The 18,262-nt window shown below is 43.7% G+C and overlaps 1 protein-coding gene across 1 annotated transcript in view; it reads right to left on the bottom strand.

Moving 5' to 3' along the window:
• Positions 1-1,018: 1,018 nt before the first annotated feature.
• Positions 1,019-18,262, bottom strand: part of akt3b (v-akt murine thymoma viral oncogene homolog 3b) — a 27,110-nt gene continuing 9,866 nt past the window's right edge. Inside the window, exons 3-14 of the mRNA XM_023412427.2 lie at positions 15,176-15,301; positions 14,958-15,069; positions 13,138-13,282; positions 12,244-12,375; positions 11,948-12,013; positions 11,620-11,688; positions 10,383-10,505; positions 10,153-10,281; positions 9,611-9,825; positions 7,646-7,733; positions 5,808-5,910; positions 1,019-5,095 (exon numbers count right to left, since the gene is read on the bottom strand). Of these exons, the coding sequence (XP_023268195.1) occupies positions 5,010-5,095; positions 5,808-5,910; positions 7,646-7,733; positions 9,611-9,825; positions 10,153-10,281; positions 10,383-10,505; positions 11,620-11,688; positions 11,948-12,013; positions 12,244-12,375; positions 13,138-13,282; positions 14,958-15,069; positions 15,176-15,301 (1,394 nt within the window). The 3' untranslated portion in view covers positions 1,019-5,009. The remainder of the gene's footprint in view (positions 5,096-5,807; positions 5,911-7,645; positions 7,734-9,610; positions 9,826-10,152; positions 10,282-10,382; positions 10,506-11,619; positions 11,689-11,947; positions 12,014-12,243; positions 12,376-13,137; positions 13,283-14,957; positions 15,070-15,175; positions 15,302-18,262) is intronic.

Genomic DNA, 18,262 nt, shown 5'->3' with positions numbered 1-18,262 from the left:
TCGTCACCCGGTAAAAGAAAAGAAATAAAAGAACACCTCCAGTGTTTCCATTGGCAACGTACTTTAGTTTTTGTGATGCATTAGAGAAGAACTCTGCAGCAGTTACGTCCAGTCATTCACCCTCAGTGGTGAGAGCATGAAAAGTGAGACGCTGGGATTTTATTCCACAAACACTGAAATGTGATTAAAAACAAGCCGGTGTTGAATAATGACCAGAAGAAGAGAGAGGAATGAAAGAGACAGAAATCTGGAGGAAAATAGAATTTGTTGTGAACAGCAGGAACAGACTTTGGTGCCTGGACCCCGGCAGGAAGTAGAGCATCATGGGAAATGGTTCACGGGAACAAGGTGCTTCCAACACAAAGGAAACTTACCAACAAAGACGCAGTGCTGGTGGTGGAGCTTCTGATCGGAGGCCGGGCGTTCCACATGCTGAGTGACAACAGAGAGAGAGAGAGTTTGACAGGTGACGTGTGATTGGCTGAAGGGCCGGCGCGTCAGGCTGTGATTGGATGAGAACGAGCTGGCGGAGCTGAGAGAACTTTGGCTTAAGCTTCGACAAACATGATGCTACAGTGAAGTTGACCTTTGACCCCTTAGGCTCCGGACTTTTTCCAACTCGTGGCTTGAAACTGTCAGAAATGTTGGCGGCCCACATCCGTGTTTCTTTACTTTAATGATAACGATCAAATATTCAGGACTGAAGCAGATGAAGCTGTTTCTCAGTGACGCGCCTTAATACAAGAAAAACAAAAGTTCATTCATTCATTTCATTTTAAAACATTTAAAAGAGTAAAATTGAGCTGTTTTGCAGATGACGCACGGCCCATTTGTACCTTCACAGCTCACACTGGGTCATAACGAATTCTTGAGTTATGGCCCAAAAAGTCACAGTGACCTTTGACCTTCGATCACCAAATTTGAATAAATTCCCTCGAGGTGTTACGGAAAGATATCGAGAGGCGGGGCGATGAGTTTTTTCCTCCCGGCAGCTGGAATAAAGAGTCACGACAGCAGAAACCCTGAAATGTATTTCTTTTTAATTTAATTCAAAATAAATACTACCACGGCAACGCAAGTCCACTACTGGGTTCTTGCCCTAATGTTTTGGTAAGAAAACAAACAAGCAAACGATCCCAAAAGAAAAGAAAAAAAAAGAAAAAGAAAAAAAGAAAAGAATAAAAAGAGACTTCAGTTAATGCATCCATCATCATCATCATCATCATCATCATCATCATCAACAACATCATCATCATCATCAGCATCATCAGCATCGTCATCGTCATCATCCTCCTTCAGCGACTTTCGAGAGGTGCCTTTTTTTAACGACGTACACGGTAACTGTCTAGAATGACAAACATAAATAAAACAAATACTATGGTACAAAAAAAAAGGGGGCGGGAGGAGGAGGAGCAAGGGATGATGGGATTGGAACAACCTGATGAAACCAGCACTGCAAAAAAAAAAAAAAAAGAAAGAAAAAGAAAAGAGAGAAGTCGTCGTCCGTGGTCCCGCGGGTTCGTGTTCTGGGTGAAGGAAACAGAAACCACAGTCACAGTCGTGTCCATCGTTCATCACTGTCAGGGACCAGGGCGACAAAACAGGAAGGTGGAGGGCGGGTGGGGTGAGCTTGTCTCCATGGAAACATCCTCCGTGGACGAGAACGAGCTGAGTCGCTGTCATCAACCCGAGACAAAAAAAAGAAAAAAAAAAAAGAAAAAAGAAAAGTCTTTGACACTGTCGTTTTTTTTTTCCTTCTTTTTAAATATTTTCTTAAATGCAGTTTTTTGAGTCGTTTTGTTGTTGTTGTATTTTTTCAGTCACTATATTCTCATCAGAAAGCTTGAAGTACAGTCACACAGAGAAACAAGGAAACAAAAACTTTTATGTCTCGTCTGTCAAGATGCCACTAAAAACAAAAACAAAAACAAAAACAAAAACAAAAACAAAAACAAAAACAAAAACAAAAACAAAAAGGCATTGCATATTTACATCAAGAAGTTTGGGGCGACTCGACTTTTTTCTGGCAGTCCTCACAGTCTTCATACATGAGTGTCTCACGGCTCAGTTTTCTCGTGATCTGTGACATGATTAGTGATTTATTGATACCCTCAGTTCAGATTTAAAAAAAAACAAACCAACAAACAAACGCATGTGTATAAATGAATTTCTCTTATAATACTGACAGGATAAACAGGGACAGAAGTCCGCGTCTGGAGCTGGAAGCCTCGTTTCTGTTAGTGTCTGTGATAAATGAAGTTTTCTTTACTCTGATTTATCCTCTAAAAACAGTCTTTGTATATCTGTGTATCTGTGTGCGAGTGTTTCTCCTTCCGTCAGGGTTCCTGCACCGCCTCCTCCTCGCCGCTCCGTATGTTTCACAGCCGTTTTCTCTTCACGTTCGCGCCTGAACGACGACGACGACGACACACGGAAAAAACGAGACGGCCGAGCGTCAGGAAACAACAACTTTCCAAACTCTTGAGCAACTGCAAACAGGATTTTTTTAAAGACGTGGGAATCACCAGAATTCTTCCTCTTAACCTTTTCCAGATGTGCAGGAACCCTGAGGAGTGTGAACTGGTCTCTGCTTCTCGTTAAGAGCAGGTGACGTCGGCAGTTTTCTCTCCACAAACAAACCAGATGTGAAGCGTTCTCTGAGTCAGCTCTGGTCCGTCTCAGGCCGCTACTGGGACGAGGGGATTTCAGGCTGGTTTAGAAATGTTCGACACAAACTGAAGCTGATCTGCAGAAAACCACCTGAATCCACTTGGCATGAACTTATTTTCATCCAAAATGCAGCAACACTGCGCGACGAGACCTGAGCCGACGTGATTGGACTTAATATATTTGGCTGCAGCCCCACTGGGGTCCAGGGTCGGGTCTCGCATACCAGGAAGTGGATCCGTGGAGACCTCTACTCTGCTCTCGGGGGGTGGAGGACCAACAGCTTGTTTCAGTCTGACTTTGTCTCTTAAATAAATTCAGAAGCTTTACATCAGATTAGTAGAAGACACAACTGAACCGAATCCAGATCCTCCATTTTGGTTTGATTTAGCGTTTGTGTTTCTGTCCAAAAACGTTTTTCAGTGGCTAAAAGTCAGAAACACAACGGAGGAAAACTCTGAGTCCTGAAGGAGAATTTGTGAAACTGCCTGTTGGACTGATGAGGACACTGAGCTCACGTCCTCCGCTTTGTTTCCTGGGAATTTCCACCCTGGTGTAAACACTGTAATCTATTTGTGTTACAGGCTGATCACAGAGCTTTTCGTCTGGATACAGAACCGCTCCAAAGTCTGTCCAGCTGCTGAGTTCAATTCAACGTCTCAGTCTTCAGCTGCTCAAATTTCAATAAAAAACTTTTAAAAACTTTTGACCAGAAGCTTAAAATAAATTCAAATTTGATAAGTTTAAGGGCAATTAATGAATGAATAAATAAATAAATAAATAAGAGAGTCAGGATTATAGCAGCACTTAGATTCATCCTTTAGGGAGAAGAGATTTACATCATATAAATAAATATAGAGCATCAGAGGGAGCTATCTGTAGAGAAAGCTTCGTAGCATAAATAAATTAAAATGAAAAGAGGGGTTTGTACACAGCGCATGTCGGAGATCAGTCGCAGGGTCGAGTCGTGTGGATTCACCTGCCGCACAAACACACACACCGAGTCTGAAACACTGGATCTGGTTTGTTTGGAGGGAACTGCCGACGCCAGCACGAAGAGCTCACACCTGCTTCCTGTGTGTGTGTGTGTGTGTGTGTGTGTGTGTGTGTGTGCTATGACAGCATAAGGTTGACCCCCGTGTCCCACATACATACAGTACATACATACATTACATACATACATTAAGCCACGTTTCCCTGTGTAAACATCCATTCCACTAGTCCTACAGCTACGATGAGGAAACAGAAGAGCGGAGGTGAGGAGGAGGACGAGGAGGAGGAGGAGCAGGAGGAGGGAGAGGAAGATGAGGAGGAGGAGGAGCAGGAGGAGGAGGAGAAGCGGTGAGAAAGCAGAGAAAGGCCTCGTTCCCCTGCCGGCTGTGGAAAGCTGGAGCGGTTAGCTGAGTTTGAACGCGGTTGTGCTCTGTGGCGCCTGAGTGAACTGTGCAGTTTCTGGCAGTTTAGTGTTTCCTGTTTCAAAATAAAAGTAGAACTTAAAAGTAAAGCGCAAGAAAAAAAAAACAAAACAGAAAATGGGTTAAAAAAAAAATATGAGAGCGAAGTAGTAACACTGCAACGATGAGAGGAATGATACAGACTCGTCCATTCTCGTTTCTGTCTTTGTTTTTTTCTTCTCTTGTGTTTGAACCTGTCGACAGTGATGTCATTGCCATGGGATTGGGGAATGTGCGCTGCCATGGCAAATGTATGCGAAAGAAAATCTTTTTTTTTTGTTTTGTTTTTGTTTGTTTTTGTAGTTTTTTTTTTTTTTTTTGAGTGAACCACGAGCCATGCACTTATTCTCAACTAAGAATGACCCCTCACAACCCGAAACCCACCCGCCCTCTCCCAAAGAAAAACACCCTGTCGGTATGATACGAAACATCTGCACACGTAAGGCAACATTTTTGGTTTTTTGTTCCCTAAAACGGCTCTTCCAAACCAAGTGCAAAAAGTCAAAAGAATAAGAAGAAGAAGAAGAAGAAGAAGAAGAAAAGGGCAGAAACGACAAACAAACGAAAACAGATGAACGCAACCTGGGTCGACAACTGAATACTGACGGAGAGAAAAAAATAAATAACAAAAACATTGCCTTCTGCAGTAAATAGCGCTGAAAATGTAGGAGACTTATTTTTTTTTTTTTAGTGTGGGGAGACCGGCTGGAGTCTATCCCACTGTGCAAAAACCTCTTTTAAAGTCCCTAAAAAGACTTTTCCCCCGTCTGCGAGGAGGCAGAGAAGGAGAAAAAGAGGGGAGACTGGTATTCTTTTTCCTAAAATGGCTACGTGTTTTCCTCAAAATGGCCACGAATGGGGACGATACTGGCTGCCGGGCCGGAGCGCTCACTCCCGCCCGCTGGCTGAGTAGGAGAACTGTGGGAAATGAGGCCTTCGCTCGTTGTCCGCCGCGTCCATCCCGTCCTCATCGTCTGCGGAGACACAAACAGGAACGAACGTGAGGCTCAACACTCGGAGATTCGCACCACAGGGAACGACAGTAAAGGTTCATCAACATCTGGACTGAAGTTGCTGATTTGGCAAAATTCAACATCCTAAACTTTGAAGTAAATTTATTGAGTTTTGTTCTTTTTTGCTCAGAGCAACATCTGTCTACATCAGCATCAATACTAATGACGGTTAGAAATATATTGTGAAGAAAAACTAACAAACAAATAATAATAATAATAAACTTTCTTACTTACAGTAAATATAAAACAGCTTTAAGATTCTCGTGGGACACTAAAACCTAGCTTGATTTTTAGCCATGTTAGCATCGTTAGCATCTTTATGGTAAAAACAAAACAAACCAAAATGCAAATATAGAATTACAGTAAGTGTGAAACAGTGTTCAGATTCTCATGGGAAACTAAAACCTAGCTTGAAGCTTGACTGTTAGCCCTGTTAGCATCGTGGCTGTTTCAGATGTTCATGGTCTCCAGAGGATGAACCCTCCTGACTTTAGGGAACATCTGACTTTTCATTTAGAGACACGTATTCATTCATTTATTCCCATCAGCCTCAGCTGTACTTTGTTGTTGGTGCTAATTAGCAAACTGATGCAAACTGTTAGCATTTAGCTCAAAGCACACACATCGCAGAATCAGAAACAGGTGGGAATCGCAGACGTTTAGACGTCCTTACATTTTTCCGGCGGAGTGATGGTGATGGTCTGTGCTGTGAACTCCTCGTCGAAGTAGCGTGTGTCCGTCTCCGAGGTGACCTGGGGCTGGAAGGGCGGGACCAGCTGGAACACAGACAGGAAGCAGGTGAACAAGGTGAGTTTTTCTTCTACAGCAGGTGGCGTCACTGTGATTACCGAGTTGGTCTGATGAGGATTAATGATCAATATTTGTCCATTACACCGGCAGCAGCAGGAAGTGGAGAATTAACACCAGCTGCTACAACAACTCTACTGAATACAAATGATCATATGGAGGTTTTGTTCTCTTCTAAATATAAAGATTAGGGCGGAAGCTAATGATCATTTTCAGTATTGATTAATTTGCTGATTATTTTTTCCATTATATCAAATAATCCTTCAGTCTATGGCCCGTCAAAAAATATGAAAAAATACCCATCAAGCAGCAAAGTTTCTTATCTGAGCAGCTGGAATCATTATTTTTGCTCAAAACGTTACAGAAACGATTTTTTTTTTTTCTGTCGATTGACTAATCGATTGATCATATCAGCTCTGGCTGTTTATGATAAAAAATGATGCCTCGTGTCACTTCCTGTTTGAGGGAGTCTGGAGGTTTGTTTACTCCTGCTATGACTCAGCGCAGCAGTAACTCTCCAGATGAAACCGTCACTCTGTTCCATGTTCAGTTGCTGCCTGGACACAGTCTGTGTTTTACCAGAGAGAAGAACTGGAACTACAGACTGTTTGATGGTGACGTTCGCACTTTATTTGTTTGTTTTGTTTATTTGTTTGTCAGTGGGATTAAGCAAAAAACAACTGAACCAACTGGCATCAAACTTGGTGGCGGGCTGGAGCGTGGGCTGGGAATAACCCGTTAAATTTTGGTGTCAAACTGGAGCTATTTGTAAGTTTTGCTATTGCTACATAGCTAACATTAGCATTAGCAGCTGTTTACTTACAACTCTAGAAGAAATGTTGCGAGTTCAGCGTCAAACTTTATTTTCTTTACTCACCAACAGCTGTCTCCACTGTGTTTTGCTTCTATTTCTATCGCTTCTTTTCTGCTACTGACGTTAGCATGCTAACCAGCTAGCTCCGGCCGAGTCAGCCCGTCTCATCCCTTTCCGATACCGAGTCACTGTGGCGTCCAGCCTGCTTTGAAGACGTAGCTGCTCAGAGGACGTATTATAACCTCTTGTCTTGTAATCACAACAATGGCTGACGCTCTTGGCAACACTGGTCAGTAAACAGCTGTTAATGCTAACGTTAGCTATGTAGCAAGAACAAAACTTACAAAATAGCTCCTTTAACATTGTGAGACGGGGCTTTTCTGACCTTTATGTTGCCTATCATGTCAACTATTTATGACTTCACTGTGTTTTATGACAATTATACATTTCCTCTTTCTTTTTCTGTGTTATTTACGACCAAGTCGGATATATTGGAGCTTTCAGCAAAAATGTTTTTCTGTTTCTCTAATAATTAAGACCTGGATGTGTGTGAGAACTGTATTAAAACGGCAGAATCTATTGTCTTAAAAATAAATAAATGAAATAAATAAAAGCCAAATCATATGCAACTCAATCAGGTGGAGTTTAAAAGTCAAATTAAACTAAAGGAAGAAAAAGCATTGACGTGGTGTTCGGACCGTTTCCTGCTGCTGAAACCAGATGAAGATGAGGTAATTTTTTCTTTTCTGTTCTATTTTGGAGTTTTTATCCCAGCCAGACTTCTTTTGAAAAATTAGGTAACCCTGATACCAGAATATCTCAGGTACGCTTTTTGAATAAATTACCACTTGAAGATAAGATGACGTCTAGCAGCTAAATCCTGCTCTCACCTTCTTGTCGTAGACGTCCTGCCAGTCGATTGTGCCAAAGAAACTGTGTCGCATGATCTCCTTAGCGTCATCCGGTCCGCCGCCCAGTCTGTCAACCAACACAGAAGAAGAAGGAGAAGATGTTGAAGTCAGACATCAAACGCCACTCTTATAAAGTCTCCATCAATGGAACCAGAATATCCACCTGCTACTGATCCCAAAATAACCGGCTGGGGTGAGCGAGTTCGCCTCTGAAGCGGCAGTAGCCTCTTTTCACCGTGTTCTTCGTTAGAGACAGAAAACGCCTCGGGGATTATCAGAGTGGGAAATTAACAGCAGCCACCAGCCAGTCTTGTCCAACAGCACTTTCACTGAATACCAATTATCATTAAGAGGTTTTTGTTCTCCTCTTATCGTGGCTTAACGACGGCTGTTTAAACGGTGAAACGCACCGGGGTGAATTCTGGGATGTACAGGACAAATCATTTTTTTTATTTCCTGTCCTGTGAATAAGGATCCGAGCAGGTTCAACAGGCCACAAAGGATGATGGATTTCCTAAATGTGTTTCGTGAACATCTCTGTGTCGTATTCGGGGTCAGGAGCTCAGATTTTTTTTAATCTGAGCTCGTGGGATTATACATCCCATCAGCCCCGGCGACAACACGGGTTTCCCCAGGATAATGGCTGCTTGGCCTGCTGCCACCCAGACCCTGGTAAATGGTGACAAGTGCATTAATGGATGTTACTGTCCTTTCATGGAAATTAAATTCTAATAAGTTGAGTAAAGTTCAGGAATCAAAACATACTGATACGTTTCCCGTCCTCTCAGATATTTCTACCACGAAGTCTGAAGTCTGTTCTTTCATCATGATTTGGGGAAAAAAAGAAAAGAGATGAACCCAGATGAAGAACGACATGGACTCGAAAGCATCACCCGGGCGCCGCCTCACCAGCGCTAACTGTGACTGTGACGTGGAGTTCTGCAGCTCAGTCCAAACAAAATCATGAACCTGTCCTCACTTCTTCTTTACAATGGCGTGCCGTGTCAGCAGACAGCAGGCCTTTGGGAGAAAACCCCTCATGTGATCCTTGCGTCCAGCTCGTCAGGGCTCACGACCTCCTCCTGTCGGTTGATCGAGGCGCCGCCCTGTAGCTGTTGGACTGCTCACCACCCGCTCACATGGCGAGCGGGCGGCAGGTGCGATGTTCAACCTTCATCAGCTGATAATCAGGTTGCAGAGATGCTGCAGCAAACTTTAATTTCATCCTCTCACAACTTTAAAGTGTCAGCAGGGACGGTGAGGTGTATTTTCTTTTTGGTTTTAACCACAACAAGACGTGAAATGTGTTGATCAGCCTGTGAGTTCACAGCGCTGCTGGTGCTCCTGCTATTTCCTTTACTTGCTGCACAGAGCTGTCGATTCAGATCAGCTCACGCTCATGTGAAGTGTGTGTGTGTGTGTGTGTGTGTGTGTGTGTGTGTGTCTGTGTCTGTGTGTGTGGACGCATAAACTGGCATCAACCAGCACAGTGGAGCTCGGGTCGTTGTTCTCTCAGGAAGTTTGTCTCTTTTGTTTTAAACCAAAAACAAAATAAAAAACAGTGCTTGCTTAATTTTACTTTTATTTTGAAATATTTACTTAAAAATAGAAATCTGCAAACACCAGAATTGGACAGTTTCTTGTTGTTTTTTAATTTGGAAAACTCGCTCTGTTCCTGTTTTTCCATCTTTGGTTTAAAGCAAAAGAATGAACAGCTTGAATGTTGTTAATCAGCTCGTCACATGCGGGTGAGAAGAAGCGCGTCAGGGAGGAGGCCGTCGCCACGGGACAACACCTGCTCGCAGCAAATTTTAAAGAAAAATGGAAAGAAAAACAAGGTGTTGGTGGCGAGGACACTGTCCACGTCTCTGTGATCACGTCTCTCTCCTCTCTGTTTGCCCGGCGACAGTGTTCTCCTCCCCGCACGCCGCTCATGTGTCGTACCGTTTGTTGGGGTCCTTGATGAGGAGTCCCGACAGCAGCGACTTGGCGTCGGCCGACAGGGTTCGCGGGAACTTGATCTCCTCCATGAGGATGAGCTCAAACAGCTTCTCGTGGTCCTGGTTGTAGAACGGCAGGCGGCCGCACATCATCTCGTACGTCACCACGCCCAAACCCCACCAGTCCACCGCCCGCCCGTAGTCGTTGTCCTCCAACACCTGAGAACACACAACACAGACGCGACATGAGTCTCTGCCGTGCTTCCTCTGAGCGACCTGTGAAAACGATGAAGCTCTTTCTGACTTATTTGACATATTTGATTTCCTCTTTCACCTCTGTACGTTAAAATAAACTCCACTTAGGAGGAAGTGAGATTAGTTATTGACATTTTACTTGTAAAGATTTAGAAACGTCCACTTCGGCCTCGGCGGCTGCAGAACAGACGTCTCTGTTTGTAAATTGTAAACGCAGCGAGTTTGAATCAAGTCCCGAAACAAAAAACATCATTTGAGTTCTTCATGTTTGTGTCTGGTGTGACCTCTGACCTCAGGAGCCAGGTACTCTGGTGTTCCACAGAACGTCTTCATCGTGGCAGTGTCGGTGATGCCTTCTTTGCAGAGGCCGAAGTCGGTGATCTTGATGTGGCCGTCTTTGTCCAACATGAGGTTCTCCAGCTGACGAGAGAATAAAACAACGTGAACGTGTGTTTTCTTATAAACCCGGGCAGGTGTCTGATGTCTGACTGTCCCCAGGTGTGACAGCAGGTGAGGTTTACCTTCAGGTCACGGTAGACGATCTTGGCAGAATGTAGGTAGTCGAGAGCAGAGACGATCTCTGCACCGTAGAAACGGGTGCGGTCCTCTGAAAAAACTCTTTCTCTTGACAAGTGGAAAAACAGCTGAAAAACAAAAAACACAGGTTCATTCACCTTCATCACGTCTGGTTCGTTCATCCAGTCACGAGTCACTGCTGTTTATTCTCAGCAGAGATCAGTTATAGTCGAATGTGATCAATACTGTGGACATCCGAGTGTTCAGGGGAATATTTGGTACGAACATGCAGTCAACAGTGTCGCTGGGTCGAACCAGAGAGTCGTAATGTTTTTCTCTACAGACACAAATAATAAAGACAAGACGCCTCACACTGTCTCTGCTCATCAGACAGACATTGTTTTGTCTCAGGTCAACAAACCAACCAGTTCACTCTCGTCTGATAAATAACCAGCAATCAGACTGAAACAACACGTATCACTGCGATCATAAATATCCTTCAAGCTCAGGTGGCGAGGTCCACGTCACCACGGACAAACTGATCGCAACAGCAAAGAGGAGAAGAGTTTCTACGTGACGTTTGGTCTTGAAGATGATCAACACCGACAATAAATTGATCCCAAACTTGATTAAATTAAATGATGCAGAAATCTAATTCCTACAAATGTCACTGAGCAACCAGCTGACGGACTCGCAGACGTTCACGATGGTCTGCAGAAAGAAAACATAATGCGGAAACACAAACGAGGATATTTGTTTGTTTGTTTCTCCATATACTTGAGAGAGACTTCTAATTAAAGCTCTGCACCATCAGTGGTCCAGTCCTGACCAAACGACTGCTGGTCATGTGACTAATAAACTGATATCATAAATACAAGTTTGTTTCTTCACAACAGAAGTTATAAAAAGACTCACGAGGAAATCTGTGTGTGAAGAGACACTGGACTTCAGCTCGGGCTGCTTCATTCGTGCTTCGTGATCATTGGCTCGGTGGCAATCAGCTGACTAATAACATCCAATCATGTCCGTGCGGGTGGTCATTAAAACCTATTCTCACTGTTGCTGCGTTGATGCTAACGCTAAAGCTGCTGCGGCTCCCTCCAGCTCATGAGCCGAGCCGTTGATTTAACCGCACAGAGAGCGGTGACTGCTTCCTGCTAACGCTCCGAGTCGCACAACAGTCGTCAATAATCCTTGAAAATAACATCTATCAGCATTAAAAACAACTCAGCGACCTCTCACCTCTCCTCCGTTGACGTACTCCATTACAAAGCACAGCCGGTCCTTAGTCTGGAACGAGTACTTCAGAGACTGAAACACAATATATAAAGTGGTTGTTTTAACTCGGCAGCGCTCAGACGTTTGTTTCATTATTTTTTTTTGAAGAACAGAAGCATGTGTGGTCTGAATCCTTCCAGCTGTTATCTCTGATATCAAAAGAGTCTTTGAGCCGAAGCTTCTCATTTCTAAACTGGGTGGACATTCATCCTGACACAGAACTCACACAGCAGCAGCAGCAGCAGCAGCACAGGTGTGTCTGTGTGCAATGTTTCCACACAGTGATACTCACAGTTAGGAATGGATGCCGAGTGTTTTTTAATACCCTACTTTCTGTGAGTGTGTGAGCAACTTCATCCTGCGAGGAAGGAGAGAAGAGGAGGAGATGAGTTAGGAAACAAAAGTGACATGATGTTTATGCAGCGATAATCATTTACAATATTTCATTACATGCCAAATATAAGACAGTGAAGTTAAATCTTTTCAATCCAGTGACAAAACTGGCATCTGAATAAAATTAGGATTAAAAATGTTAAATTTACAAATCTTTACAAACAACAAACAAAAGCTGGCAAACGTCGGAAAGACCTTGGCTATAATGACTTCCTTCTTCAAGATCTTCATGGCGTAGTAGGTGCCGCTCGCCTTCTCCCTCACCAGAATGACTTTCCCAAAAGTGCCTTTGCCCAGAAGCTTCAGATAGTCAAAGTCATTCATTGTCTGGACAAAGAAACAGAGGCAGGGAGTGAAGAAACTGGGTCTGCCACATTCAGTACACTCTCACACACACACACACACACACACACACACACACACACACACACACACACACGCACACATGCACACACACACACACACACACATCACACTCCTGTTCAAAGTTAGACAGCACTCACTTTACAAGCTAAGCAGAAGATAAACTGGATCCGGATGATTTTGTTTCTATAAGTTGAGTGAATTTAAAGCTCCTCCAGTGTAAAGGTCTGTGTCCATGTGTAGTGTGATTATAGATCAGCTCTAGCTTCTATATTAATACTGTGAAAGTATCAAAGCCTCAGTCCACAGAGAAATGCACACAGCCTGTATTCAGAAACTGAGCCTTAAAACCAGCCGTCAGGACTTCTGGAACTTTGTGATGTCACAACAAAGCAGTCACCAAGCCCCGCCCACCTGGACCCACCATCCAAACCTTGCAGGATTTGGTTTCTCTCAGTGCTTTTACCTGAAATCTGCTTTATATTTATTGGATCACTCAGAAAACAGTCAGCCAATCAGAAGAGAGGCTCAGAGCCTCCTCTCTTCTGATTGGCTCACCGACCTGTTGTTACTACAGCTCCAGAGAGAAGCCTGAGAGAGGAGATGTAAAACTACACTGAGATGGTTTATATTTCTTCTGATGGATCAACACTTCAAAATAAAACACAGAAGAAGAAAACATGGAGCTTTAAGTGACACAAAGACGAGTAACGTGCCGCCGGTCACCTTTCGTTTGTAGTGGCTGATGGAGGTGTCCATCTCCTCCTCGTTGACGTTCTCGATCTGGGAGGTGGGGCTGCACAGGATGCCCTCCTCCTCCTGCTTGGCCAGAGACTCGGCGACCATCTGGATGGCCTCCGCCCACTCGTCCCTGCAGGACACAGCAGCAGGTTCAAATACCAGCGGGAGACGTTCGTGTCTTTTCTTTAACGTGTTTCTTGCACATGTGACTTCGGCTTCAGACCAACTACGAATCATCAGAGTTCAGCTAAAAAGAGAAACTGCTAATTAAAACTGTAGTCTTCATTGTTCTGCAGTGACACGTGAGTCCTGACCAAACGACCTCTGGAGGATGTTATTAGCCTTTTTCTGTCAATAACAAACATCAGGTAACAAGTCATGATGTATACGTTATATTGTCTTTTGGTACGAAACCCTTCAAAACTTGGCGTCCAGCCTCAGCCCCACACCCCTGCTTCCTGTCTTTCTTCTCACTGTGTTGACTGACTCCTGTTGTGTCCACTGAGGAGAGTTTAACACGGTCTGCTTCAGGACGGAGAGCTGCAGATTTATTCGTTTATATTTATTTATTTTGCCTCTTATCCACAGACATTCATTCTTTTCAGTTCTGAATTTAAGTTCATCTGTTAATTCAGTTTCGGCTCTGGTTTTCTTTTCTTTAGTTTCTTTCTTTCTTCTTTAAAAAGCGCTGACCTGAAAACTAAATAATTAAACTTAAGAATAACGGGAATGATCGACGGCTGGTCGTTTTCCCTTCATCATTAGCTTAGAAAATAACAGCACTCAGTATTTCTCTGGATATTTTTAGATCTGTTTTTCAAGCCTGATTTCTCCCGCTGCTAAATTAAGCCTGTCCCAGGGTTTCTGCTGCTTCACCAAGTTCAATTTCAGACTTTTTAATCCCACACAGAAGACAAGTTCACACCTGTCTCAGTCATTCCAAATGTTAAAGTATGATGGAAAACCAGGAGGGACAATATTGGCTAGAATGAATTATTATTACATCTCATTATTGTCTGGACTCCCCTGGAGTATGAAACAAACAAGACCAGGTCCGAACCTCGAACAGGACCGGACCGCGTGAGGACGTAGTTCAAACTGAACAGCTCCCTACATGTTGCCAGGTGACTTTCTACGATAATTAGCATATTCATGACATCATCACATCATATTTGCATCCTGCCCAGTCTCAGCTGATTTCAGCTCTTTATCTCTTCTCTCCTCCTCCTCCTCCTCCTCTTCCTCCTCCTCCTCCTCCTCTTCCTCACATACACTGTTTTAATACAGTAACTCACAGTAGAGCCGTTCTCATTTACGTGTGTTTCTGTTTCTGACTTGTGCACTGACTGCATTCAGATGTGGAAGTTTGAGACTTGGAGTTTTTAATTAGTTTAATTACTGTGTTTGTGAGTGCGTTTCTTTGGCTATGGTGTCACACACAGTCAATGAACTCTGCTGTGTTTTTTGTACGTTGGCAACAGAACAAGTGGCTCATTAAGACGACATGTTAACCAGCAGGACGATACCGGCGACTCTCTTCTACAGGAAGTAGCAACGGTTTGTCCAAAAAGATACCAGATGTGTTGCTAAGTGTTTTGTTTTCAAAATAAAAAAGAAGGTAATTAAAGGTCTGAAAAGTCGGTTAAGCGATCAACAAAGGCCCCTGATGATATAATAAAAACTTTTTGTGCTAATTCAGGTGCTGCAGGTCTGATGGTTGTTCTTTGAGGCTTTTCGACGCCGTTCTGTCCAATCACATCAACAACAAACTGAAAGCGCTGAGGAAGAGGAGGACGAAGGCTCACCTCTCGTCGGGCGTGTCGACATGAAAAGTCCTCTCGATGACGGTGGTCCACTGCAGGCAGCGGATGATGAAGGTGTTCGGCTTGGGCCGCTCCGTCTTCATCAGCTGACATTCTGCGGGTCACAGAGAGAGAGAGAGAGAGAGAGAGAGACTACGGCGTCACACAGGCGTTTGTTTTCAGCGTGTGAAGTATACGAGGACGTGGCGTTGGCGTCTTACTTGCTACAGAGAAGTTGTTGAGCGGGTAGGCCAGGTCAGAGTCCTGCGGTTTGTCCTTGTAGCCGATGAAGGAGCCGTCTGTCTTCAGCAGGAAGTAGCGCGGTCGCCAGTTCTTGATGTACTCACCTGTGGGGAGGAGACAGGTTACATCCTGCTGCACTCACCTGTGTTTAAAGCTGTGTGTGGAGGAATGTGTGTTGTGTTGCTTCAGCCTGATGTTCAGACTCCACTGTCAGTTTCAGTTCATTATTCAGTCTGACACATGATTCAGTGTTAATGTTCCCGCTGACGTCATGCTGAGCTAACGAGCCGTGGCTGCGGTGTTTGTGGCTGTTCTTCTGACACAGTGCGATGACGCCACGGCTCTTAATTCGGCCTACAAAGCTCTGATTGGCTTTGCTGTCGTCAATGAACACAACACCTACTGAAAACAACCCAGATCTGGGCAGCGGCTCAGAGGCCTTTACCCAGGCTCTGCTGGCACACACGTTTTACAATCGCTGCATCACATGTTGACACACTCCAACAAGAACAACACGAGCTCCTCTTCCTTTCCTTCATCCGGTTTGGACAAAGCTGCATCACTAAGAATGCATTTTAATCAATATGAAACAACAGTAACACAGTAGCAGGGCAGTGTCGTGTCAACCATTTGCAGGTTTTAAGTCTTTTATTTTGGTAAATTTATGCCTCTGTGAAAAGTTAAAGTGTCAAGAATGAAACAAGCTCTTAAATATAATGTGCTGCAGTTGTTTCTTTTAAAGCAAACATATCACAACTACAGTGGTGAGCATGGGTTTCATGGTTTTCATGGGTTTCATGGTTTTCATGGTTTTCATGTCTTAATTTCACATCTATTGAAATTCAGTTGCAAACAGCTTCAAGATATGAAAAACAAAATTCATATTGCAATTATTTTGGCAGATTTTGCGAATTCAGTTGGACTTTTGCATTTAATTCTCTCTGAAAAAAAATAACTTTTTAAACTATGTTGTAATTTTTGTGAAGTCTTGTTCCTCTACGTCTGGACAAGATGATTTGTATCTCGGCTGGTGTCTCGTCAGGAGAGAAAACATCAACAAAACCACACCTGCTGTAATGGACCACACTGGTTCATTTTCTGCTTCATATTGTGGAATAAAATAAGTTCAGAAGTGCAGAGCAGGTTTTACACTTTATAAACAAGACTTCAAATAATCCTCTTTGCTTTACATTTTATTTTCTTCTATCACCAGCTGTTTTGTTCCTTTAATTTGAAATTCATCCAAACATCTGTTTCACCTCCAGCTGCTGGTGACTGCTCTACGAAACACGGTGCGGCCATGACGTGTTGGTTCCCCCCCGACGTTCTTACTCATCAACTGACACCAAATTCTGGATACATGTCAGAGTCACATTAGCGTTAGCATCAGAGCTAACAAAAGAGCAAGTTTCCCCGGAATCAAAGTGCGTCTACATCAGTGACCAACGGCTTCAGCATCTCTCTGTCACGGATCCGATGACTCACACAGCTTCAACACAACAGAGTGAGGAAGGTGACGAAGACTTCAACACAGAGACAGAAACCAGACAGACGTCAGCGACTGTTTCTGACTTCTAACTGCTCCACTTATAATCCACAGTTTGACTGGTCAGACAAGAAGAAGGACGTTCATACAGTCACTGAATCACCTGAGCTGCAGATTCAATTGTTTTCTGTTGTTTTACAATGACGCCGCGACGGTCGTGTTCAATAAAACACAAATAAAGTTTATTCAAGAAGAGCAGCAAATCTTTCCTTTTGAAAACGTTTGACATTCGTTCAGATTAATCACTTCAACCAATTACCAAAACAGTAATGAGCTGCCAGGATACATTAAGGTGAGGAACGTGAAATAGTACCAGCAAAGATGGTGATTGATCAATCATCAAGACTGTTGATTTATTGTCTGGAGATCAGCTTATTGATTAATTGACTGGAGGCCTGAGGATGTTTGATGAAAACATTCGTACTCTCCAGAGGTTGACCGTTAGCGCTACATGGACGCTAGCCGCACATCAGGACACACACGCATGAACAACACAATACACATTTCTGACATCGGCAGAGCTGATCAACAGTGTGTCAGGAAACATCACCACCATCATCATCATCACCATCACCACCATCATCATCATCATTAGACTTAAGAAGTGAGGAAGACTGCGAGCTAGCATACATGGATCTAAACAACGCACGATTGTTTCTGTAAACGTTTCATGAGGAACTGAATCTGTGTGTGTTCTGGTGAGAAACACTGAAACCTAAACGTTTTCTTGGGTTTCAGCTCGACGGGACACAGCGGCGCGACCCGCAGCTCAGGTGGTGGAAGAGGTCGGCCATTAAACAGGAGGTCGGTGATGCGAGATCAACCTCCTCCCCAGAAACAATGTGTGAAAAGAAGTGGTCCCACCCCCACACTTGATCTCCCATCAAATCAACAACCTCTGACTGTTTTTGCTTTGTTTTGGTTTAAATTGATCCCTCACTGTTTCCTGTTTCCTACATCAATGGGAAATACATCACATGAAAGAAAGAAATATTCAAATTCAGTTCAGTTTCTCTGGTGACCCCCCCGCTCCCCTCAGGATGAACTTTTCTTTGATGGTTCACATTAGTTTGTGAATATGATCATTTAAAAACCATTTCTAGGAACTGAAACAGGTTGAATATCTTAGTTTCTACCAACATAAACTCTAAAGTCAGGAACAATAATGCTGCTCCACATTTTCATTTCTCTAATTTCTCAAAAACTCAGTTTCAACATCCCGCTTTCCAAACCGTCCTGAGTTGTGTGTGAACTCTGAGTTTTGCTGTTAAACAGCGCAGAGAGCTGCTCGGGGCACTTTCTGTGAGACGGCTGTTAGGGCTGAATTATAAGAGCACACAGAGGTGCAATAAACAATTCAGGGACTTGTGGGGGCCGAAGAGGAAGGAACCAGAGTGTTAGGTCATCCTCTGTATGCTCATAGTGCCACAGAGAAACTTCCCCCTGTCTGCCAGCCAACAGGCCTGAGCTCAGACCAGACAAACACACCTCCAGCACACACACACACACACACACACAC

Source organism: Seriola lalandi, unplaced genomic scaffold (genome assembly GCF_002814215.2).
Source record: "Seriola lalandi dorsalis isolate HSWRI2012SDOR001 ecotype SW California unplaced genomic scaffold, Sedor1 jcf7180002054479, whole genome shotgun sequence".
NCBI classification, from domain to species: Eukaryota; Metazoa; Chordata; class Actinopteri; order Carangiformes; family Carangidae; genus Seriola; species Seriola lalandi.
Note: the sequence above shows the minus strand (reverse complement) of the source record. Positions and strands in the feature narration are given on the sequence as shown.